At 34.7% G+C, this 25,382-nt stretch overlaps 1 protein-coding gene across 1 annotated transcript in view; it reads left to right on the forward strand.

The window, feature by feature from the left end:
* MALRD1 (MAM and LDL receptor class A domain containing 1) overlaps positions 1 to 25,382 on the forward strand; it is a 238,601-nt gene that overhangs the window by 172,373 nt on the left and 40,846 nt on the right. The window contains exons 32-35 of the mRNA XM_032689585.1: positions 1,345 to 1,546; positions 15,738 to 16,013; positions 19,221 to 19,346; positions 20,447 to 20,513. Coding sequence (XP_032545476.1) covers positions 1,345 to 1,546; positions 15,738 to 16,013; positions 19,221 to 19,346; positions 20,447 to 20,513 — 671 coding nt within the window. The remainder of the gene's footprint in view (positions 1 to 1,344; positions 1,547 to 15,737; positions 16,014 to 19,220; positions 19,347 to 20,446; positions 20,514 to 25,382) is intronic.

Here is a 25,382-nt window from a genome sequence, read left to right on the forward strand (position 1 = left end):
TTCAACTTATTAAGGCCTTAGAGCCTGGAATACTGTTACAAATAGTTCTTAATTTTATTATATGGGTTGAATCAGCTATTTCTTCTTGACACTTGTCCTTTTAGCCCTGCAATATGCAGACTTTTAGGAAGAGAGTACAAGATATTGCTGTTACACAGTCCTTTAACCAAATATCAGGCTTGACTAAATTAGGTCCTGACATGGATTATTGTATATCAGTATTCTTGATGTTCACCTCCTCTAAAAATGAAATAACTTTTAAGAGCATCAGACATCAGAGATATTTTAATCAATACACCAAGTTCTACAAAGTATGTGGTTCATGGTGACATTTAGGTTTTTAGCTTATTTGTCCTACTAGGTTGACTGGGAGAATCAAGGTTATTTAGTTATACAGATCATTTTGTTTATAACTTTCTTGAGCCTCAGGTTTTCTGTTCCGTCATTGAACTGGGACATTCAGTTGGCATCATGAATCTATGGGTCACTAGAAAATCAGTTTAAAGGCTTAAGAGAAATGTGTTGTAGAAAGTGATGAGGACAGGATAATGATTAAAATATTCAGGCTCTTAAAGAAATAGTTATCATCTGGAATGGTTAGAGTATGCCTATTTTCTTTACTCCAGTTCTTTTTCATTATTTTTGACCTGGTTTAGATTGTATAAGGATTTTGAATACTTGAGTGAGAAGAGCAATTACCTCTGTATTCTTCAGTTTCATGTGCTTGACATAAATTCATCAGTTCTTGGATAATTGTGACTTCATTCTTTGTCTTACTGTTTTCACTATTTAATTATGTTATTTATTTTTATTCATGGCTTTGCTAAATATGCTTGCAATAATTTTCGGTGACTGTCTGAAACATTTTATCATAAATTGCTTCTACCAGATAACAGCCTTCAATCCCCAGTTGCTAAGGCTTTTATTTTTATCTCTAAAATCTTCATTCCATCTATCAACTATAAGGAGGTCACCTTTTAGAGATGAAAGGATAGCTCAAGATCCTTTTCAGTCTTTTCTTCAATTTTTAGATTAATTTGGGGTTAAGTCTTTACTCATTAACTTCTATACATCAGGCTGAGATTGTCTGTAGGTTTTCATATTAGTGATTGTATTAACAGTTCTTTTGATTTTCTTTTCTTAGCAGCTTTTTATCTGAAGCTGAACTAGCATTGGTAAAATTATTCAGTAACATCTGGTCATCACCAATAGGATGTGGATTTCAACCATGTCTAAGTACTACCCAGGCAGGAGCTGCACTGCTGGGCTGTGTTCCTCTAGCTCCCCGCTTTCCTGTTGCTTAATGCTGATTCAGTTGCATCTCTTGGGTTTTGTCATCAACAGGTATATACAGTTGAAGAACATGGAATGGATATTCTTATGTGGTCTTCTAGTAGAAACGAAGAAAACAAATGGATGTATGCAAGTGTAGTCCTCTCCAGCAACAGCCCTTTCAGAGTTGCCTTTGAAGCTGAAGTGGGGTGGAGTGAACCCACAGAATTTGCTCTAGATGATATTTCTTTCACCCCGGAATGCATTGATGGAGGTATGCTATTACACAAATATATCTAATACATGTTTTTCTTTTCAGAGGGAAAGGAAAATTGTGGCATTTCATATTTCAATGTGTATCACAGTTACAAAAACTGAAATATTTTCCTTTTGAAATTATTACAATAGTTGTACGTTTTTACTTAATTCCAAAAAAAAAAAAAAAAAAAAACCAGTAGAAAAGAAATGGGTGCAGCATAATCATGCAAAGAACTATGTGTTTTTCAAAGGAAAGAAAAATGTGAAAAGGAAAGATCAAATTTATCATGTATGACCCTCATGGCAATTTTTTTCATTTTTTCCCTAAAGGAAAGCCATTAAACCTATCAGAGGGGCTCCTATTTATTTGTTGTCTGAGCACAGTGTCTAAATGAAGTTATTTTCTCATGGTTTGTGGACGACAGTTTTGTATTATACCAACTCAGAGTATTACTTCCATTTAGGGCCTCTTCGTGCTATTATGAACCATAGTTGAGAAGGATCTACTATCATTCAAATACATTGGTTTTCTCTCATATGAAAAAATTAGTGAAGGTTTTATTTTGGGATGGATGAATATCAAAGTAGTTCACAATTTTTTTAAAATATGTTAGTTCTTTTATCTTCATTTTCTTCATAAAATATCTCAGCAGTGTCATGTATTTGCCTCACTGCCAGGCTCTTGAGAGTTTACAATCTCATTTCTGCCAGACAATTTAAGTGACTTGATCTGTGTAGAAAAAAATTCTAATGTTTGATAATGCCTCGTTTATTCTGTGTGGAAGGCAGTGCTTTACTCTGCAAACAAAATATAGCACAATACAGTACCAGAAAAAGAGCAGTGTATTTGCAAATACAGATTCTAATAGAAATACTAGGCATTCCTTATTTTGAAAAGTCAAAGGAGGAAGAAAACCAAAGAAACAGAAAACTTCTTGTGCAGAACTTCATTCACAAGGAAAAATAGGAATGATTATGGTTAAATTAATGTCAATATTGAGATTATAAAAATCTTGGATACTTTTCTTCCTATTAAACAACTCTTGTTTGAATAGGATAGCCTGTGTATGAACTAGCTGTCATACTGTTCAAGACAATTTTTCTTTATTACATTTATTGTGGTAAGCACCTCCTTGAAGAATTAACCACATGCTGATTAAAACTTAAAGTGAAAGAATAGGTTCACACAGGTGGCGTTTGCTCAGTCCTAAGCTCAACAAAGGGTTTGTTTATTTTGTCAGAATACACTCAGGCAAATAATATTTTGGAATGTTATTCAGTGAGCTGCAGACTATGTACATAAACAGGCATTTGTTCTACCCTTATTATGTAAATCACCTTTGTTAGCCATGTCTTAAGAATTACACAAGCAGTTTCATGCATAATATAGCATAATAGGGAAATGTTCAAATTATATATTTTAAGTACCTGTAATTAACTGGAAGACCTAGTTCTGTATTTCAACAATTTATACAACTCAATTTTCTAATTTTGTGGAACTTACACTTTAGTAATTTATTATGAACAAGCCTGAATTCAGAGAAAGGAAAAAGATGTTCCATAGAAAGTGTATATTAAGGAATTCTGAAATAATCATAACTACACAAATAAGGTAATTTAAATGAAGCAATATTTTCTAATCACCTTATTTTCCTCTAGGGATTTTCCAGTTGTAGAATACTTCGAAGTATCTCACTTGTATCACACTCTCTCTGTCTTACAAATACAATATATTGTAAATTTGGGCTTAAGAAGATTTGTTAGAGTTATATTGTTGAATAAGTCAAAAATTCATGCCCTATCTACATGGAGTTTTTGACTTGATACATAATCTCCTCTTCAGACAAAAAACTATATCTAGATGCTGTTACTTAAGATTGGTTTTGTACCGCCCCTGGAAAAGTTCTATGCTAATAATCCTTGTTAGCCAGGTAGTCCAAGTCTGTACTTGTGAAGAGGCAAGAGAACTGCACAAAACCCACGTAATAAAATAAACCACAGAAGTTTAGGAAGAAGAACTTATCTCTGACTTTTTAATACTGTTCCTGACAAAGAGCAGCTACTTAGGAGGAGGTGCTATTTTTCACTAATAGTTGTTGCTGAATAACTGCTTCAAAATTTAGATGGTTGTGGTGGTTTAGAGCTGGCTCCCTGCCAAGTCTCCAAACTCCCACTGCAAGAGCTTCCCCCCCACCAAAACCAAGGGAAAAGAAAAAAATAAACCAAGAGAACCAAAATAAGAGAGAGCTAAAGCAATATATATACACTTACATTAAATTTATATACAATTACAAAAACTATATATACATAAGAGAAAAAACCCAACACCTGAAAACAGAAGAGGGAAAGGGAAAAGGGACTAAACAAAAAAAACCCCAAAACAGGTATCCACACTCAATAAAGAAGTAGCCAAAGAAAATCTTAATACTTTCCTTGAGATAGCATAATCACCCAAACGCCGCCGCCACGCTACCCGACCCCAGATCAGCAGAAACAATGGTAAAATTTGAAGATATTACCCTCAAATGGTATAAAAGCACTGTTCTGTAGATATTTCAGCAGGAATATTTTTCTGTAACAGAAACTGTGGGAAAGTTTACCTAATCCGTTGTCAGTCCTACTTTGGTTTTTGCTCATTATGTTTGTTTATTCAAAGACCTAGCTCAAAGAAAAGTGTATTACCTGCAGTACAGGTTTTGTGTAACGTCCATTCTTTTAGAAGGTAGCTTTGCTACTGCAGATGTTTCTTGTCTCTCTATTACTATTTCTCAGCTTTTCTTTAATTACTTTGGGCTTCCTGAGGCAACATGTTCTAAATAGAAGCAATCACAATTTAGCTGGTTGGGAGCTCCAAGTAATAAACCATTACCAGCAGCTCTAATTCAGCTGTGGTTTTTATGTTTTTAAGTAGTCAGCCCTCATTAGCCATGAAAGTTTCTAGATATCCAAGAATACTTCTGAACATTTAAATAAACTGTGGTCAGGCTAGTGCTAAGTCAAGCTAGGCCTACTGCAGAAGTAGCTTCTAGCTGATGTAGATGCAGAGGAAGCTGCAGCACCAGCCCTCAGTGGCAAGGGATCTAGCTAAGTTCAGAGTTATCTTCTAAATGAGATGTTCTCTTATCACTTTTCAAGGGCCATGACTTTCTGCTGATAAAATTGTGTGATCTTATTTTACGGGAATTAGTGCATCCTAGGAACCAAGGAATTTAGTTGTTACTCAGTTCTAGTAGTTTTCATTAAACTTTTAAGTAGTTGCTTAATTTAAACAAACAAACAAAAAACCAAAACCAAACACCTTTGATTTTTATTTAATGTCGCAATTTCTGAAAATGAAAGTTTAAAAAGTCAACTTCTGATTTCAGATGGACCAAAAATTCCAAAGTATTGGATCAGATTTTGTATTCATTAATAGCTTTCTTGTAGTATTTCTAGTTCAGCTGAAACAGGAGGCATCACAGAAATTCTAAAAATTACGGATATACCTAATTTAAATCCTAACACTAGCACAAAAATGCCTAATATCCAAACTTTATTCTGCTTATGAAAATCAGAATACTATGTTTTGTCATTCACTCATTACTGGAAAAATAAACTGAATGGACAAATTCTGTGTAATTTAAATAGTAACATACTAGCTAAATAGCACTTCTATGTATTGGAACAGTATTCTCAAGAAACAAATAAATAGTAATGTGATATCTTCCAGAGGTCACCCAAGCAAAATATCTGTGCTTGTGGAGATCTGCTAATGGAAGGTAAATCTCAGTGCAAAATCAGCACTGAACGCTGCTCCAGCTCTTTCATGCAGTGAAGTCACCCACTAGGCCCTATTTAGCAGCAGCTCTTTGTGAATTCAAATTGTACTGCTTTAAGTAATTGCCTTAATGTTTTGGTTTACTCAAAAAAATAGTTCTGACACTTTTAAATGAATATTTGGGATGAAACTTTAGTATAAACAGGAGTGCAAATATCATGCAGTCAGTACCTGAGGCTTTTATTTGTTTTTACACCATCAGTCATGCTTATCACCAGCTCAGTATTAGTATTGCTTAGTGAAATAATTAATATGAATGAAATAAATCTGGATGTGCCTCTGTGTCTATTCTTTAACTCCATCTTTCCTTATTAGTATCTTTTTTTTTTAATTTCTGGTTTTAGTCTGTTTGCCTTCATAGTTTACTTCCTGCAGCTGCTTAATGCTATCTGAAGTATTTTCCTTTTCTTCTGTTTCTTTCTGTTTTCTTCTGATGAACTACTTTTCATCATCTTTCTTTATTTTATTTTCAAGCTACTTCTACTTCTGTACTTTTATCATTTCCTTTCTTTACAAAACATTTTTTTTAAAGGTCTTTTTAGCCTGTAAACTTAACACATGAGAAAGGACTGACCCTGTTACAAATTTTCCCCCACACCCTACTGCAGCTTTCTTCTCATCTGGAAGATTTGGCTGCAGTAGAAAAAATCATCATATAAGGATACACTGGAGATAAAAAGGCAACTCAAATAATGCAAAACACTCAGCACAGACAGGACATGTTCTCTCTAACACTGTCATCTGATTCTGGTGGAAGCATGAATACAAAAACTGCTATTTTCCAGACTGCTGTGGGTTGAGGGTTTTTTCTGATATTGTTATAGTTCTTGACTTCATCACATAGGTTATCAACAAAAGAGCCAGATTTTCCTTTTAGGTGCGGAAGTGCAGTAAAGTATTCGGTGGTTTTTGACAGTTTTCACTTAGGTGAAAAGTTGGTTTGACATGCCATAACTCTTCTAAGTCTCCCCATTGCTCCGTAGCACAAACTAGACCTTCTGTAAAGGTTTCAAATAACCCTTATTATTATAAGCAAACTTTCACTCATTGTGAAGAAACAAATAGAAGAAACAAATCAGAATCTGCGAATTACAAGGTTGGTTTTGGCTTTACATTGAAGTCCAAGTCACCTATAAAGGTCTTTTTAAAAAATTTGCGCAAAGGCTTCCCAGTACCATAAAACCTAATACCCTCCAGAGACTGAATCTTCAATTTCTTTGAGCCATCATAAGACACTCATGAGATACGGCTACGTCAGTCCCTATAGATCACCTTTTCTAACTTTCTAGAAGGGGTGATATTGCAAAGAACTGTGTGACAAAGGGAATAATATTTCAATCAAAATTTAGGATAAACACACTCAGAACTTCTGGGCAGCCATAGTAAGCAAGGAAAAAGTGCATCTAGAAATACAACCTGTCTCCAACCTGCCTGGGAAAGAGTATAAGAAAAGGGGAACTATACTTAGTTTTTCTCCAGTGCATTCCCCTTTGCCAGCCATTTGTAATTCAACCTTCCTGAGCCATACATAGTCTCATAATAATGATCCTCAGTTGTTTTTTTTCCCTTTGAACTTGTCTGTTCTCCTTTTAACACCAGGGAAATTTTTAATATTCAGAAATTTAATTATATGCTGCTGCTTGTATGAATCTAGGCTTATATTCATGAATATAAAAGCTGTTCAGTGCTTTCTCATTCAGGTCTTGAAATGTATGAAACTTTTATTTAAACCTTGGTGACTCACTCTTTTGTCTGGTGGGTAGGATTTCTTTAAGACTTCTCCATAATACAGTTTCAGATCTCACAGTAGATGCATACCTGACAGACCAATCCTGAAGTTCCTTCAGAGTTAAATAATTTGTATTGACCTCCAACCAACAGCAGAATATATGGTATATCATACCAAAAAGTTATGATAAGTGCAAGTTCAGGCACCAAGGTGAGAAGGAAGGTGTCCCCAAAGGCCAAAGTTATAAGGCCATAGTCTTTGTTCAAGGTGGAAGGATTTGAACTTTATCGCTGTCATTTATTTCAAACTGCTTATGAGTTTTCATAACTCAAACACAGTAGAATGAAGACAGATTCCAATATTTCTTCATTTAAGTCCAACTCTTAGCCCTGCACAGGACCCTCCCCAAGAATCACACCATGTGCCTGAAGCACTGTCCAAACTCTTCTTGAACTCTGTCAGGCTTGGTGCTTTGACCACTTCCCTGGGGAGCCTGTTCCAGTGCTCAACCACATATTGAGGACTTTTTCCCCATATTTTATCTCTGCTTCATGAAACACACTCTTTGAATCCTGATTGTTTATAAACCTTCCCTGTTCTTCCTGCCACAGTCTTCCATTTGCTTCGCAACAGGATCTGTGTGTTTACACATAATGACAATCTTTAACCACATTATTGAATACTCTTTACTCACAGCTCTCTTTTACTTTTTCCAATACAGAGATGAGAGATAATTGAATGTTTTGTTTTCTCTGTGCACACTATTCAGATACCACAGTCACAGAATATTCTGAGCTGGAAGGGACCCACAAAGATCATCAAGTCCAACTCTTAAGTGAACGGCCCATACGGGGATCAAACCCATGACCTTGGTGTCCTTGGCCTCAACTGAGCTAATCTCAGGGTCACTCCTCTAAATGTGAAATTATTTACCTTTATGAAGTTTTTCTAAACAGCATATAGCTACAGTGTCCAAATATTTCAAAAGTATTTGATAACTACTTGCATAACTACTTCTTATTGCATAATGCTATCTACCTGCCAACTAAAAAGAAAATTAAATAAAATAACCTCTGTAGTTTTGAGTGTTAGTTTGGAAATGTCCAAACCATTTTTGTTTTCAGGGTTATCAAAATAAAGAATCCTGAATTGAACAAGAAGCAAAATATGAATTGACCAAAATGTTTCTCCTATACAGACCCTAAACTGGCAGACCAGCAATAAGCATTATGGGCAAACTAACCAAATAATGAAATAGCCTAAAGCCATCCATTTTTAGATGATTTTATATGCTCTCCAGTAGTTTGAGTAGACCCCTTTTTACTACTAGAAAAGCATAAATGAAACTTGTATCTAATTAAGAGACAACCCAAAAAGTAGAGTAGGTGTTTGTGTGAAGTTTGTGCAAAAAAAATAGCCCAGTGGCACAGAGAAAATGTTGCTGAGGGGTGTCCCTCTGTGTGTCTCTGTCCCTGTGTGTGCGTGTGTGTGTGTGAGGCAACACTGAGAAAATTCTGCAGCAGAACAGGACTCATCCGAGAAAACCTTAGAGTCAATGATTCTGTGAAACTGCTAGAGCCTGGGTGTAGGAAATACTGGAAGAGTTAACTTCCCGAGTTGCTGATACTATAGTGTTAGATCATGGGGAAAAACTCTGTAGAGGAGACGTAACTTGTGATTTCTTTAGTTGCAGAGCCAAGGGAATCACTGATAGCTTGTCTGCTCATGCTTGCAGTGAAGCAGAAATCTCTGTCAGGTTACTTTTTTCTCAGGGATATAAAAAGAAGAAACTTAGGGAGTTTCTTTCCTCAAGGGCAAGAAATGAATCAGGGGGAGCTGTTGAGGAAGGCTGCCTATAAAAACAAAGGAGGGTAGGAGGAAAGATTAGTACTAACAGAGGACTGGAGATACCAGGGAAATTTGTAAACAGTTTCTTTATTTAATTAGTTTTTCCCTGAAACCAATCAGTATATGCTTTAGATACTCTTTGCTTGGCAGAGATAGGGTATGTCTGCATTTTTAGAGTAAAAATGATGATTTAGGACATAGTACCTTAGAGAGCTTCTTCAGCCTGTTCTAGTATCTTCCAGTGTACAGACCTATCTGGCACCAAAACAAATTGTGGATTTTTTAGAAAAGGAACTGAGAACAATTTTAGGATAAGATAATCACACTGTATAAACTAGCATAATTATTGGCAAGTCCTGAATATGTTGCGTAAGTTTAAATCAATAAATATACTATCTTTTTCCAAATTCTTCAGTTTGTCTCGGCATTCTTATAACTTGTACAGAATACTGAAATCTTCTGAATGGAGCTAGATGTCTTTTGGGAAATTAAAAATCTTTGGATTTATTAATAGTGTATTAAAATAGTTTCATTAATATTGAACCTCCAAACCCCATTTGTTTACACCAAAAAAACCCTCAAATCACAGAGATGACATTTTGCCTTGTTAAGTTCGTTCATAAAAATCAGCATATTTCCTTGGAGGGATGGAGAGAAATAATTTTTGGAATGAAATGATTTCATGATACTATCTTACAGAAAAGAAAATTCTCAGGTTCTTCATTATGTAAAACTTATCTATCTCCTCAATAAGTGTAAATCACAAGCCAGATTTATCTCAGAAATTATATCAATCTTTTCTTTAGGGCTTTTCTCAACTGGTAATGATAAATTTGTACCTTTTTGCTGAAGTTGAGAAATAAAAGATAGTGTTATGTTCTCATCCCACTTATGAAAATGTGCTGATTCCAAGAAATTGTTCTTTCCTCCACTGAAACCTGTCCTATAGTTCACCCCACTTTTTTTTTGTTTTGAAAACTAAAGCTTCAGAGCCTCTCCAATTCATCATTGCTCCTAATAAATAAACAAGCAAATAAATCCATCACAATAGCAGGCATAGCTAGCAATTCCTGTACTCTTAGCAGAAATATGGTAAATATTGCCATATTGCTGTCACAGGTAGTCAGTGTGTTCCAGCCAGAAGCACTAGTTCTCTGAGTGAAAACTAAATCATAGCTTGATTTTACTGGCAGTAAACCTGTCTGTTTTCCAATATGTTTGTATGTTAGCAAACCGTAATTATTTAAAATAAATTCTGCACAAGACATAAAACTCTGAAGTCACTGGGCCAAGTTCTGCTTTTGTTAATTCCAGCTTTGTAACAGGGTCTCTGGGACCTTTTTCAGCACCCTGCCATGTACTTCTGTCTTGTCATGAAGGGGACAGACTTAAAGACTCAATTGGTCAGACTCAATTTCCCCCTTTTTTCATCTTTTTTACAAGCTTGGAAATTAACATTTTATTTCCTAGTAGAAGCTTTATTGAAACCGATAAAATTTCATGGACAGATTGTTAAAGTATTTGAGGAACTTTAGTCTGATTAATTTTTTTAACAAGGTTGTTTCCTTGCAGCCACCTTGAAAGGGCTGATTTCATGCCCTGATCCAGTGTTTATTGAAGCGAAAGTGAGGACTGACACCTATTTCAACTTAATGAATGCACTGGATTGGGCCTGTAATTAATTTATACTCTTGTCTAAACTATTGGAGGAGGTTATTTTTGGCCTCTTTTAGCTACAGTTAATAGGTCCACCATTTTTATTAGATTAATCAGGCAAATTACTTATGCAAATATACAGACAAGTTGTTAGTTTTCAAGTGTCTGATGCAAGGCCCATTAAAATCAATATGAGTTGTCCCATTTACTCAAATGGGCTTTAGAGTGAGCTCTGATACAACTGAGCAAATGCTGCCTAATAGCATATGTGGTAACTTTATTCCATGCTTCCTGGTGTTGACTCTAGTGCCAATGTCCACTAGTCTTCATTAAATTCACTGTTACAGGTGATATATAAATATAAATGGAGACCTACTCTGCACCAAAGATCTTGGTATTTGAAGAAGACAGGCAGAAAAGAGGAATATAGCCTGGAGGTGTTGCTTCATTCAAATTAACATGTTTGTGTGTTTCTTGCTGTGCTAATGACTGTGTAATATAAATGCTTATGTTATATTAACCTTTGGGTAATAGCAGTTCTGTGGTTTCCTCTGACTGAATCCCTGTGATTCATGAATGAAATATTTGCAATGCTGATCTGTGGAGTTTGCTCTATAGTCAGGAAAGAGGATCATTACACTCCATGGATGACAAAGCCATAATACAACAAAAAAGCATGTGTGTACAGATAATGTTCATCAAACAAGCCTTCTACAAATCCCTATCCCACAAACATGTAATTATGTCCTTGACAATGAGCACTCATTGACTTAATACTTTTTTTGTTGTAAAGGCTCCTTTCTTCCAAATCATCAGCTCATGAGCCCTATTTACTGTAAACATGTTTTGATAGTTAGCACACTGCAATAAAAATGTATGTAAAGGAACTTATTTGATCTGATGACAATGAAATACAGATATATACAGCTCTAGTTATTACAGTTAATGAGCAGTACATGCCAAATTTTGTTTGCTTTACACACTTTTCCATTTTTTGTTTTTCTATCTACCTCAGCTACCTAACTTATCTTAAAAGTGTGAAAGTACCTGTGCAGTAGCACTTCCTGTCCTTAGATAATAACTCAGCCAGCACAGCTGTTGTGAATAAGTTTCACAAAGGAATAGCACCAAATTAAAAATCAGGTTACAGGAGCTAATTAAAATGTCTTTTTTGTGATATACAAATAGATTTTATATGTACATTTTTAAACCCTTTCTTTAATTTTGGTTATTTGCCATATGCAAGGTAAAAATAAATGCAAAATAAAACACAGAGTGCAAAGTAAAATAAATAAGGATGTGTACTCATATTGCTACTTAAAAAGTCATGATTCCTTTAGCTGTAATGGAACATCAGCAATTTACTGCTGTTTTTCATGTGGATCTAAATTCAGACAGTGTTTTGCAATGCAGAGGTTATTCTTGCTGAAATTGGTTTTGTTTAGTTTACTTTTCATCTGTGTGCAAATACTGAACATATTCTTGAAGATATTTAGTCCTGCTTTTTAGTGGTCATGCAACCTGAACACAGAAAGCTTTTGTCCTGTCTTCCTTAGAACTCACCATTTTCACTAGATTTATCTCCAAATCCTTAAACAGTTTCAAAGAGATACTGCTTTTTAAAAAAGGAACCTGTACAATATCTCCTCCACTTCTGAACATGGTTTGAAAATGAGAGCCATGCGGCACTCAGATGAGTGCTGTGTTGGAACATCTTTTCTGCATTTGGGAAAAGGTGAGGGAAACATTTTCTTGGCATGCCAGTATCAGGTAATTATTGAATCTAACAGTGTTAGGTGACAGAAATTACCTGTGGACCACAAGGAAATAGCCCAATTTGCATCAAAAAAGCATACTTCAGATTTTGCTTTTTAAACAACTTTCGTATATATCTTCAAGAGGGGAATATAAGATTCATGGATATGCATAAGTTTAAAGTTAGTTTCCATGGCTGAGTTGGGTGTGTACAACTGTGTGACTCGGCACATGGAGGGCATTTATGATGAGTCTCTCATTAGTGCCAGCTCATTTTTCACTACAAACCACATTGCAGTGTTAATCCGCTAGTTAAATTCTTCCCAGTGGCAAGAAAACAGAATGAATATTGCCACTCTTAGAAAGAAACATGTCAGTCGGAGATACTATGATGATGAGCTTAAAATAAATAATTACATAGATGGTAGTTTTGAAAACAAGTAATTAGTTTTGCATTAATGTTGCTTGAGATTTCTTTTCAGTTGGAATTATTTAATGATTTTCTACATTTGTATATTCCTAATTGGTTTGTTTTAAATGTTAGCTATATACAAAATAATATTTTTATAAATTTTCAAAATTTTTACCAGGTAGATTTAATTTATAATTAAGAAAAGCATTTATAACTTTATTTAAAGAAAATAGATTGAACTTGGGAGTGGAGTTTTGGTAGACCATGGCAATTCTGATGTTTTACAGAATGCCATCCAGAGCACAATTTTTCTATTGTATCTGAAACCAAACAAATGTGAACTAATACATAATGTGAGCTAAAAAGCAAGAGAAGATTCTTATGTTCTTTGAGGTATATCCTCATCTCATGCATGGTTCTGGTCTAAAATGATTTTGCTGATTTCAGGGTATGATTTTGGATTTTTAATAATGACTTGAAAACATAAAACAGACCTCAACAAGACCCCTGGTTAACCTTGCCCCTAATTTAACCTCTACCATAAATTGGACACATCTTTGCCTCCCTCACTGAATACTGCACACTCTAAAATAACTGGTATGAAAGTCAGGAATAATAATAATAATAATAATAATCCACAATTCAATAAAGCATTTAAGCGTTTGCCTGAATATTGAATTTAGTGAGGGATTATTTGCATGCATAAGCTCATTTATATGATTGGGATCATAAGGCTAAACTGATCAGTGCTACAAAAGCCTGAAAATAATTTAACACTCAAGACCAGATTCATAACAAGCAACACATTCAAGACTTATTGAGTTTAAGAGGGGATTTCAGGCTACAGAACAAAGTTGGATAGAAACATATTAGAAACATACATATCATGAACCAGATAGTTATAGAAAATTAAACTGGGTCAGAAGTGCTCACAAATGTCCTATAAATGCAATCTTTCCTACAACATAAACAAGCAACCAGAGGACTGTCAGAAGTATTGGAACTGGGGTTGATTTCCACTGTCTCAGAACAAGCACAGAAAAACCAGCGCAGGACTATGCAAGGACAAAAGCACGTGTCTAAGCAGAACTGACTGCAGCTTAAGTCATTTTTGCTGTCTAAATGCCCCCTAGGCACTGTGAGGAAAAGTCAGGAGTAACAGAAAAAAATTTGCAAATGAATATAATCATATCCTTTAACACAACCCTGCTAAGGGAAACGGGGAAGGTCACTCAAAGGGTCGGAAACAGGTTGTAGGTGAAACAGGAGTGAACACTTTATTAAGATGGCTTCCCCTTTATATAGGAGAAGCTGGGGAACTTTCTGGAATATTACAAATAGGAGGAGGGGTTTGCCAAGGAAAGGATATGATTGGATATGGACAAAAGGGGAGGAATCACAATTGCATAATTACCAAGAGGGGAGGAGTAACAACCTTGTAAGGGAATCGACAAGGGATAATAGGGGGTAGATTCTTTACAAACATTACAAAACACAACCTGACAACCCTGTTTTAACATTTAACTCTAACTTAATTTGTAATGTCCCTTATTGGAAGGTAAAGTCTGTAATCTTAGACAAAGTCTTCTTCCTCTCTCAATTCTTTCAAAACTACGATCCATCTCCAGTACTGTTCTTTTTCTTTTCGCTCATCATCCACATCCTTTTCTTTTTCTTTCTTAGAGCAAGTGCAAACTAAAAATATAAAATAATTCTTATATGCAAATTCTATATGACAAACCAAATTCTAACACCTTTATGGGCTACTATTATTAACTATCTGCTAAAATACAGTACCAAAGTAGGAAAAAATGCAAAATATAGAGCACATCTAATTTGTTCAAAATCAGTCTACAATTTAAATGTCTATAATCAACTATCTAAAGGCAACTTTCAAAAGCCTTTTGAAGTAGCATAAATGAAACTAATTTTTTTTAGCTAACATATTTGTAAAGCACATGAAACCAGAATACATAATCATACTTCTATGACCAATAGATTAGAAGTCATAAAATCATGCCAAAATCCAGGTACTCCCTTACAGCGTCATGCCTTAATGTGGCAGTAAAAATTTGACATCTGAGGTGGGAGAACAATGTTTACACCATTTCAAAAAACAAGCTAAAACCCACCCATGACTTTTTTGCCTGATCTGCTCTGCTTCAGCTCAAGTCAACAGCAAACTTCCTATCTTTAGAGAAGTGGTGACATTAATTTGTCTTTCCTTGTCTCTAGCAATCATATCATATTCTTTACTCACCTGGTGCAAACTGACTTTGGAAAGATTAAATGTATAGAGTTGAATTCTAGAGATTATTTTCTTTTGTCTGCACAAAAATTTTAAGAACATGTTTTTAATTTAGTTGTACGCTGGAAACTTACTTTTATCTAGTATCTTCTTTGATTTAATTCTCTATCACATCAAACTAAGCTGTAGAACCAGTGATGATACACTATATCAGTAAAAATCTTTGTTGTTACTTCATGAAAATCTTTTTCTTACTCTGCTGAAGGTTCAGACCTTACCCTTCATTATAACTTTCCATGATTGTGCTCCTTGTTGATCAAGACTTACACAGTCTTTGATTTTTCTTCACCCATTCAGAATACAAATAGAGGAAGATTGTAACATGAGGGTTATTTTAATGCTTTCAAGACACAGGGTGAAAGACAAGATTTATTAGTACTTTAGTATTAACCTTTCTATGTGTACATGCCAAAAGAATAATAGGATCAAAATAAATGCTGAACATGGGCTTTAGAAGCAAAATGCTGCAGCAACAGCAATGGAGTTAATATGAGACAAAATGTTTTTAATACTGTGTTCTGCACTTATGAGCTGTGTTTTTATGGAACTTGGATTGGGCTTTTTAAAAAAGTTTAATAAGCAAAATCAGCTGCAGTCCTAGCAGCCCTTATGTATATCTCAAAGGCAGTATGAATGACTTCTGAAAGAAGAGAATCAATAAATATTCTTTTTTATTCTGTAGGATCAGCTGATCCACACCCTCCAACTTGCAGCAGTGACAAGTTCACATGTGCGTATGTGCAGCAGTGTTTGTCCCTCGCTGCACGATGCAACGGGGTTGAAGACTGTATGGACGGAAGTGATGAAATGAATTGTCCCATGGAGAGGCCTACCACTGTGACTCCAGGCTCCTGCAAGGAAACAGAGTTCCTATGTCCCTCCACTGGCTGTATCCCATCCCTCCTGAAATGCGATGGTGTGCCTGACTGCCGCCTTAACGAAGATGAAAGTGGCTGCCGTAAGTTACTTTCATTGCTATAGTTATGGCAATGCTAACTTGCCTAAACCAGTGATGTTCTCGGAAAGAAAAAGAGCAATATAAGGAAGTATAATGTAAAATTCACCATTCCCTCATCAAAAAAATACTATGTATCACATATAATGCTGCAGAGACACTTTACTGCAGAGACACTTTACATTTCCGAATAGTTTTGCTTATGCATTCTTATTCCTATGCCTATCAACTTTTGTAAATGCTTAAAAATTTCTGTTGTATTTCTGTTAATAATTGCAAGCATTTCTATATTTTTTCCATAGGTCAGTCAGCTGCATTTGCATTGGCTCTGTAATCTCTGATTCCGATATGACAGGTAGACTTTAGTGGTTCTATAATTCAGTAACATTCAAGACAGTCCTGACCTTTCAAGGATTTTTAAATCAAGTCTGTTCATGCAGCAGCAGCAATCTCTGCCCCAAGCAAGGAAAAAGGCTCACAAACAAAACACAAGGACAACAGGCTTTGAACTCTGCCCATTTCAAAATATTTCATTATTGGTATATGAACTGAGGCCTATGCATTCTAGGAATTTCAAAATAATTAGCTATATAAAAAAAATAAAGAAGATTTTTGAATATAAAACTTTTCTTCCTAAACTTTTCATGTTGTAAAAGTTTTCCTAACAGTATGTTTGATACTTATCAGAACGAAAAAAAAGATAAATATCAGTTTGCAGAGGATTAGAAATTTGAGTTCTTTAGATTTTGTATCAAAACTATTGAATATAAATGCAGGCCATTGCACATGCTATTTATTTTAGCAAATTAGTGTATCAGACTAGCATGGATTTGGCAGACTATTTGTGCATGTCTCTTGTTTACAAGTGAGCTCTGTGGCCTTGTTGGCAAAAGACATGATTTTGGAGGTATCACTTATCTTAAATTCTACATAACCCGAAGGCATGTAGAAATTTTATATAGTCCTTTCTTGAGATAACCCTCTCATCATTAATCTACCCTTGAGTTGTTTCATCTTCAATCTGTCCTCTATTAGACCTCTGTGCTGTGTCCTACTACATGCACATCCCAACTCCACACCACAGTAGTTAATGTAGAATCTCAAAATCTGAAAGCCACAAGATTTCTATAATAATCAGTATCCCCCAAAGAATTGAAATGTTGGGGGGTTGGGGAGTTTGAGGGGTTGGTTTGTTTGTTTGAGGGGTTTGTTTGTTTGTTTGAGGGGGGCTGTTTCTTTGTTTTGTGGTTTGTTCGGTTTTGTTTAATTTATTTTATTGCTTTGACTTCTAAATAATGCCCAGAGATTGAGTGAAAATTAAATCCTGGTCTAGTCCAAGAACACAAATTCTCCATGGATGTTGCACACCTTTGGGGTTCTCGGTGGGGTGGAAACTTATTCAAGTCTGTAATCACATTGTGTTACTCCAAAATTCAGTTCCCACTATGGAAACATGTGAGTATTGGCATTATAAGATAGAAATACAGAAGCAGAGATTTGTGTTTCTTCTATGAAGAAGATACTGGTTGCAGGCAAAGCAAAAAGAAAGTGGTTAGTGCTAGTTTGGAATGGAATCAGTGGAAAGCTGATTACTGTCACAGCTGGTGCTCAGATCAAACTGTGTATGCCATGACAGCACAGCATTTAATCTCTAGCTTTTTACTTTAAACATGTAAAAAACCATAGAAGTTTGTCAACAGAGAAAGATCAGAGAGAAAAAGTAAATATCTCAAAAAATTTATTTATTTTGTTGAAATTTATGCATAATCTAAAATATTTATTGTTTTGCTAGTAACTCCAGCGTATGTGTACTGTAATAATAGCACAGATTGAGAGTGGTTTTTAATTTTTTTTAGATTTTAGACTGAAAATTAATTTTTTTTCCTTGATACAGATCCAATCTACTTGGTGATTTTAGAAAACTTGAATTTTTTGAATTACTGACACCTTCCATTTTGTGTCCCATAGTAATTTCATTCATTTAAGTTTAACAAGAGGTGGTCAAAAATGTTCTAGGTTCTGAATTCAGGAATTCACCAGGGAAAGTTTTCTTCTGGGATAAAGACTAGTTGTCAAAATGCATCTTGCAGAGATTAGGCATAAAGCTCAAAAGAAAGCCAGGACAAAGTAAAACAAACAAACAAAAAGCATTAGTCAGATCTCTACTAAAACCACAGTTTGTACCACAGAAATACTTTTCTTCATGACTTAGAGATTTATGCAGACAATTTCCTGTGGACTTCACACAGCAGTTAGGCTGTACAGTATTGTGCTAATACTGTTTTATATCAACTAATGTAGTGGATTTTATTATTAGTTGCATTTAACAAGAAAATCATGTAACTGTTTTTCCAGTTATAAATGTTCTACTGGGCCATCCCTTTTCTTGCTGTCAATTTTAGTAAAGGTTACATTATCTCACCTATTTGATCTAAAACAAACATATTAGCACCAATGGGATGTATATATTACTTTTTTACAGATCCAAACACCATCTGATTGAGTGCTAATACCAATGAATAAAAAGTGATTTCCGAGTTTTCTGTAGTGAACTAAAATCTTGTGATCCTGGTAGGTTTTAAATACCTAGGAAATATTAAAAATTATACTCTTTCAAACAGACTTTCTACAGGTTTTATTTGGACCTGGAAAACTAAATATAGACAAAAATCTAATAATTTCACTTTCATGTCTTCATTGTTTTCAGTGCCTCCATGTGCTCTTAACATTCTTTGCCTCAGCACTGATAACTTAATGTCATTGTCTTGAATTGCAAAGTTTTTAGCACTTAGATCCATTTGTATGACTGTTCCCTCTGTAATGTGTTAAAATACTATGTGTTAAAAAATTAATTCCATCATTTTAAAACTGGTTGATGGATGAAAGTTGATTATGTTTTGTGATATCTTTGTGATATCTTTTCTTTTGGGTTTTGCAGCATACGGTCCCAACATTTTAAGTTAATATGCCCTCCTCTTCTTCACAAATATTATATGGGAAAATTCAGTTTCTCTACCATCTGTGCTCTGTATTTGTTTACTTATTTAGCAACTCAATAGTAAAGTTACATGCCTTTGAAGATGAAAGCTTGTAGAGGTCACACAGATGCAAGTTTATAGCCTACGGTATGAATCAGACTTCTGCTGGTTTTTTAACAGTGAGAAAAAGAAATACAGCGGATAATAACCACAATGTTACTTTTTGTTTCAGCCATTAAAGATTGTTTCAATGGTTCTGTGTTGTGTGCGTCAACTAATCAATGCATAGCAGTCTCCCAGCGTTGTGATGGAATTGCAGACTGCATTGATTTCAGCCTTGATGAGTCCAGCTGTTCAGGTACTTAGTTTTGCTTAAAAACATAATTTTAAATAAAGAAAGTATAGCTATTTTCTACTGAATCTTTAGGCAGTCCTCAAACTTGACCAAATTTCCTCTTCTAAAACTCTATCAAATTATATCAGACATGAGTCTTCCTGATAAAAGTATGACACAGATGAAAGAGGGAAAAAAAGATGAAAAATAATATGCTTAACATCTTCACAGGAGATGTTTCTTAAGGTATAGACGCATTGTTAAAAAAAAACCAAAAACCTTACAACCCATTGTAGTACACTCTTAGGTACTCCCTTAATTTTAGCCAGTTGAGTAATCCACTTATTAACCCATATTTTTGAGTTAATAGGATTGTTTGGGGTTTGTTTGTTTGTTTTTTTCAAGTGTATTGCAAATCCATGTTGGAAGATAAACCAAATAGCATTTGTTTTAGCACAATGAACTTGCCACAATATTCAGGTTTGGTTTGCAATAGTTAAATGGTGGAGAAAGGTAAGTACAGGACAATAATACATATTCAATCTGAATTTATTTTTATTAATAAAATCTAACAAAAACATAGATAATTATGTAAATAATTAAATCTAGGTTCAAAGCATCCCATTCAGCGATACAAAGTTACTGCAGTTCTTTCCCAAGACAGTTACAAACACTGGGCTGGTTCTATGTTAACAGTACTCCCCTAGCTTTGCTGAAGATGCTTTAGAATTTAACTCTGTTTTTACAATTTTAAGAGTTATGTGATAAAGTTCACAATATATGACATTACTGCAAAAATATAATTTGGGTCTTATTTTATATATTCTTTTTATTTGAAAATAGAGTCAGTCATAAAAGCTCCATTTCTGGAGTCAGATGAAGATCTGACTTGAGAAAAATTTGAAGCCTACTCAAGTGAAGCATCAAGATTTCTATAGGAGCAAGAGCACTTATAATGTACTCATGACTTCACACTTATATCACCGAGATCGGGTCTAAAAGAAGAAGTTTTGGAAGTGTTAAGCACCAAAATGACAGATGTGAATATTCTGCCATTTTGAAAATTAGACAATGACAAATATAACAACAGAGGGAAATTATAATCTTTAATTTTATGTTTGCAGTTTGTCCTGAAGAATACTGCAAAAATGGAGGAAGATGCATCATCAAAGGTGACATTCCATTATGCCAGTAAGTTTCATTGGTGATTGACTTGTGTTTGAGGTTGGATAAAAATGCTGTTGAAAGAGAAGTTTTGCTCCCCAGAGACTGAAATGACATTCAGTAGAAGTGTATTTCTTAAATTGTCTTTATGTCTACACTATTTTTATTTACATTTAGTGAGTTAAACCACATTTTGAGAAGAATATTATTTATCAGATAGAATTTTCTGTAACTTTCATATGTCATTACATGAGACAACCCACTGGCCTGACACCTTGTTTTCTGTGTCTCGTGTTTCACATCAACATTTAACAACACATGCTTCTATGCCTTATATGCAGTGGATGTTTTGTACCTCAGAGAATATTTTACAGCATGCCATATACTCATCTTTACCTTTTTGGCATGTGTTTGGAAAAAAGAAAGTAATGTTTTTCCACTTATTCCAAAAAATAGCTTTAAACATATGTTTGCATTTTTTTCTGGAAGTGCTCTATGCTGAAAAAGAAATAATGTATGCAATTCTGAGGTAGAAAGTGCAAGTCATTAGAAGGTGTCTCAGGCTATCTGAAGGGATTCATTTACACAAGCTATCACTCTGTTTCCCGTCGGGAAATTACAGGAGACTTTTGAAGTGCAAAGAAAGAAATGGTATGCATTATCATGCTTTTGTCTTTCACATGCTTCAGTGGGTCTTACCAAAGAGTTTGCCAAATTAATAAAGAACACACTGTTTTATCAGAGTATCTATCTGAGTCAAGACTAGACATTAAGGTTTGTCTCCTAGTTGTTAGAAAATACACATTAATAAGCCTACTTTGTCTTTCAAGACAAGTTTATCGTTTACTCGTTGAAGAAATGTAAAAAATAACCTACTCAGAAAATATAGGCACTTTCATGCAGGGTACTTTGATTTGGCTTTCAGAAAACACTGTTAATTACCTGTAGATTTCCCAAAGAATCTCCTCTATTATAGAACAGAGAATGGTCTCTGCAAGAAGCTTGGAATTTCATTAAGGTGGCTGTTTCAAAACTTCTTGGAACCCATAAAGACAGAAAAGGAACAAAAACAATAGAGAAATATTGCAGATGAAATAGAATGAAAAGTCAGCAGAAAATAAAGGGATTTGGAACAGGGAGTTTACAATTCGTAGATTAAGTCATTGATCAAAAAGAAAATTGCTTGTAGGGACAAAGCACTACAGGAGTAATTGATATTTTAAGCATACAAGAGAATTATAAGATTTGAACTGATGTTCAGACTTGCAAGAGAAAGGAAACCAAACTAGTAAGTCTTCTTTAAACACAGAAATAAAAGACAGTTGGAATAAAAACAGTAAATTGAGCTAGTAAATAAGGTACCTTCCCTCAGCATTCAGTAAGAAACATGATATTTAATTCTGATTCAATGCATAGGCAATCACAGAAAAGGCACAGAAATTAAAATGACCTAACTGATGGGCTAACATAACTCCAAGAGCCGTATGTGCTTGTGCTGGAGAAATATGTCATCTCTATTCAAGAATACCTGAAAAGCAGTGCATGTTGTAATAGTGAGAGGCTTCCTGAAAACTCTGCCAGCAAGGGAAGTGACTGGAGAGTAGCAAATGGAGAAGAAAAAGGATAACCAGATCAATAGTCTGATATCAATACCATTCAAGGTTTTAGAATTACTCATACATATAATATCAACAGGAGAGTTAACCATTTCTGAGATAAACTTCAGCATGATTTTTTTGAAATCCCGCTTGCCAACACCACGAAAAAGAAAAAAAAAAAAGAATAAAAATGTACGTAAAATAAAAAATGTAGAAGTATACCAGTTTTCATTTCCTAGGGAAATTTTCATTTTCTCATATGCGCACTAATGTAGCTTAAATATGCAAGGTAAATATTTAGGGCATCAATCTGGCTTTCTTTCAGTAGTAAGTAACTAAGAAGGATGGAAGGTGAGTAGCGGGTGAAAGGTGAGCTCTGACATCCCTCTATAAAGAGATATCTGGAGACCAGGTGGAAAAGGGAACAGTGGATACAAGTCTAGATAAAGTTCTAGTATATATTGGAGTGAGTAACAGAGTTGGTGTATCAGATTACTGTAATTTCTGTTCATACTACTGAGAAAAGTTTCTCTTAGCTGGTGCATAATGATTGCACTAATATCAGTGAGAGGTCACAGTATTTGATAATGTGACTGATTGATATACTCGTGGATGTTCTCAGTGAGAGTTTGTTGTGAATAAATGCAGAGAAAGGATGCTTTGTGGGTGTTGGTTAGCTTCCTACTTTAATGAAACAGCTTGATTGTTATCCTGGTCCTTCTTGGTATTTGAATTTTTGAGTTAAGTTTGAAAGCCACTTGCATTTGCTTCTCCTACTTGGCCAGAAGGCTACTTAGGGTTCACATCAAACATGGTTATCTTGGTTTAAATATTTCATGGGTATTTTCTTTGTTGGCCAGACTAGATGGGGCTTTAGTCTGAAATTCTATGGCCACTCTCATTTGACAAAATGTGACTCCTTTGGTCCTAAGTGAGGTCCCTTCTGCAGTCATGCAGCCAAGTGTCTGGTGCTGGCAATCAGCTACTGTGATTGCACATGCAAATCATGATCATTTGAGCAATGATGACTAGAATTTTTGCAATTTCAATCCTCTGATTTCAAAATCATTCCTTTGATTATATGTATGCTTTCCCCAACTGTTTGTCCAGTGGTTTTTTGTGTTCATTTTGTTTTTGTTTCAAAGTAGACCACAGACCCCTGGCAACATAGGAGAGGAATATAGATGAGAACAAGCAAGCTGGGAAAAGTGTGTTTGTAACACACTGAAATGCAATGGTGAGGCTACAAGGATTGTACTAGTGTTGAAAAATAGAACCACTGAGGAAAAAAAAATATTTTACCAGACTGTTAATACTTAATTTTCATTCTCATCCAACTGAACAAGAATAATACAAAACATGCACATTTAAAATGTACTAAACCTCACATATAATAAATATCAGATCATTGTCAAATCAGCAAATGGTTTGGGCTGGAAGGGACCTGCAAAGTTCATCTAGTTCAAACCCCCTGGAATGAGCAGTGACATTTTCAACTAAATCAGGTTGCTCAGAACCCCATCTTGAATCTACCACATCTCTGGGGAACCTGTTCCAGCATTTCACTATGTTCATTGTAAAAAATGTCTTCCTTCTATCTACTCTGAATCTCCTCTTCTTTACTTTAAAACCACTATCCCTGGTCCTACTGCTGCAGGCCTTGCTAAAAATAGAATGGAATGGAATAGTTTATGTTGGAAAAGACATAATACAATGCTTGACTTTCCTTTTATTTTATACAAATATTTTCAGTGTAATATACCAAATTTCAGAGCAGTTACACTGACTAGTAGTTAAGAGTATAATACGAGTGATCTTATTAATGTTTGAATCATGAGAAGGTTCTGTCCTTTAGCACAAAAAAAGTAATTACATTCACTGGCCTGTAATTAAACAGTCGTGCTAAAATTTAGAAATATATCTTCATTAAACAGTTTTAAAATTAATTGAATACATACCATCCAGCTAACTGAGCTCTGGAGATTAGAATTGCAAGGAGTCATTATACATAGATAATTAATTTTGATTGGTTTTGTTAGTTGTATATCTACATGCTGATTTGGCCCAAAAAATAGAAACTTATTTTGTTTGTTTCCTTTATTTGATAAAAGCAAAGATTATTTTCCCTCTATGTTTAAGAAAAATAATTGATTTTACAGGGTAATAATTAATTCAGAGGAGGGGAAATTTTGCTTAGTCTTCTTAGAAAAGCTAAACGTTTTGTGGTTCTCTATTTTTTGCTTCTTCTCACTTTTAAAATGAGCTTATTATTATAACAGAAAAAAACTATTTTAAATTGCAAATGAAGTATTTTTTCCTCAGTATTACAATAGCAAACAGTATTCCACAAAATAAAATAAAATAAAATAAGATAAAGAAATTTTTTGGTAGTGAAAACATTTTTTCAGAATATGATTTTGTCTTCAAAATATTGACTTCTGGTAAGCACAATAAATTTTGGAGAAGGAGCCCTGGGAAGTGGCATGCAGCTTTAAATAATGCCTTGGTAGACTGATACTTTTTCCATTTGAGTATCACATGTGGCAAAGGAGGGAAATTCTCATCCTCACTGGACAATATCTTCCAGCAAGAAGTGTAGTTGTTTGGGTTTTTTCTAAATATGTTTTACTTTGGATGTACTCTTACCTGTACTGTTTTACTGTTTTTTGAGGACTGATGGTGATAGTTATCTTTAAAAACTAAAAGTGGGGGGATTGTTTTAATATGACGCAGGATGTCATGAAAACGGAGTGCTAATGATATCTCAAACTTACAAGATAAAATGCTTGGAAGCCTCTAGACTGTAATTTGATGGAAATGCAAAGTCAAGAGACTGACAGTATAGAAACAATTCATAAGTAAAGTGAGTTTATAATGGGAGAAGATGGCAGTTTCCATTTCAGCTGTTTGTCCTGCTGCTCTCAGAAATTCCCACTTCAGTTAAAGATAAGATTGCTGACACAGTAGCTGCTGAAGCACAGCAGATTATTAACTGTTCAAACAAAGCAAATTGAAAGAAACAAAGCAAAAAATTCATACTGATTTCACTTCTTTCCTAATAATTTCCTTTTAGATTTATTGAACAAGTGGAAATAAGATAAAGCTATATCTAGCCCATATACTTGCCCAAGAAAGTTGTGGTCATGAAAACCAATTCTACATACAGGAAGAATGAAACAAGGATGTAGCCATGAATAAAAACAAAAGCCATGATGAGTAGTCAAAAAGATAAGACATTGAATCAAATGCTACGCTAAGATTTGCCTTCTGGGAAACAAAGACATATATAGAGAGAGCT

Source organism: Chiroxiphia lanceolata, chromosome 1 (assembly GCF_009829145.1).
Source record: "Chiroxiphia lanceolata isolate bChiLan1 chromosome 1, bChiLan1.pri, whole genome shotgun sequence".
NCBI lineage: Eukaryota > Metazoa > Chordata > Aves > Passeriformes > Pipridae > Chiroxiphia > Chiroxiphia lanceolata.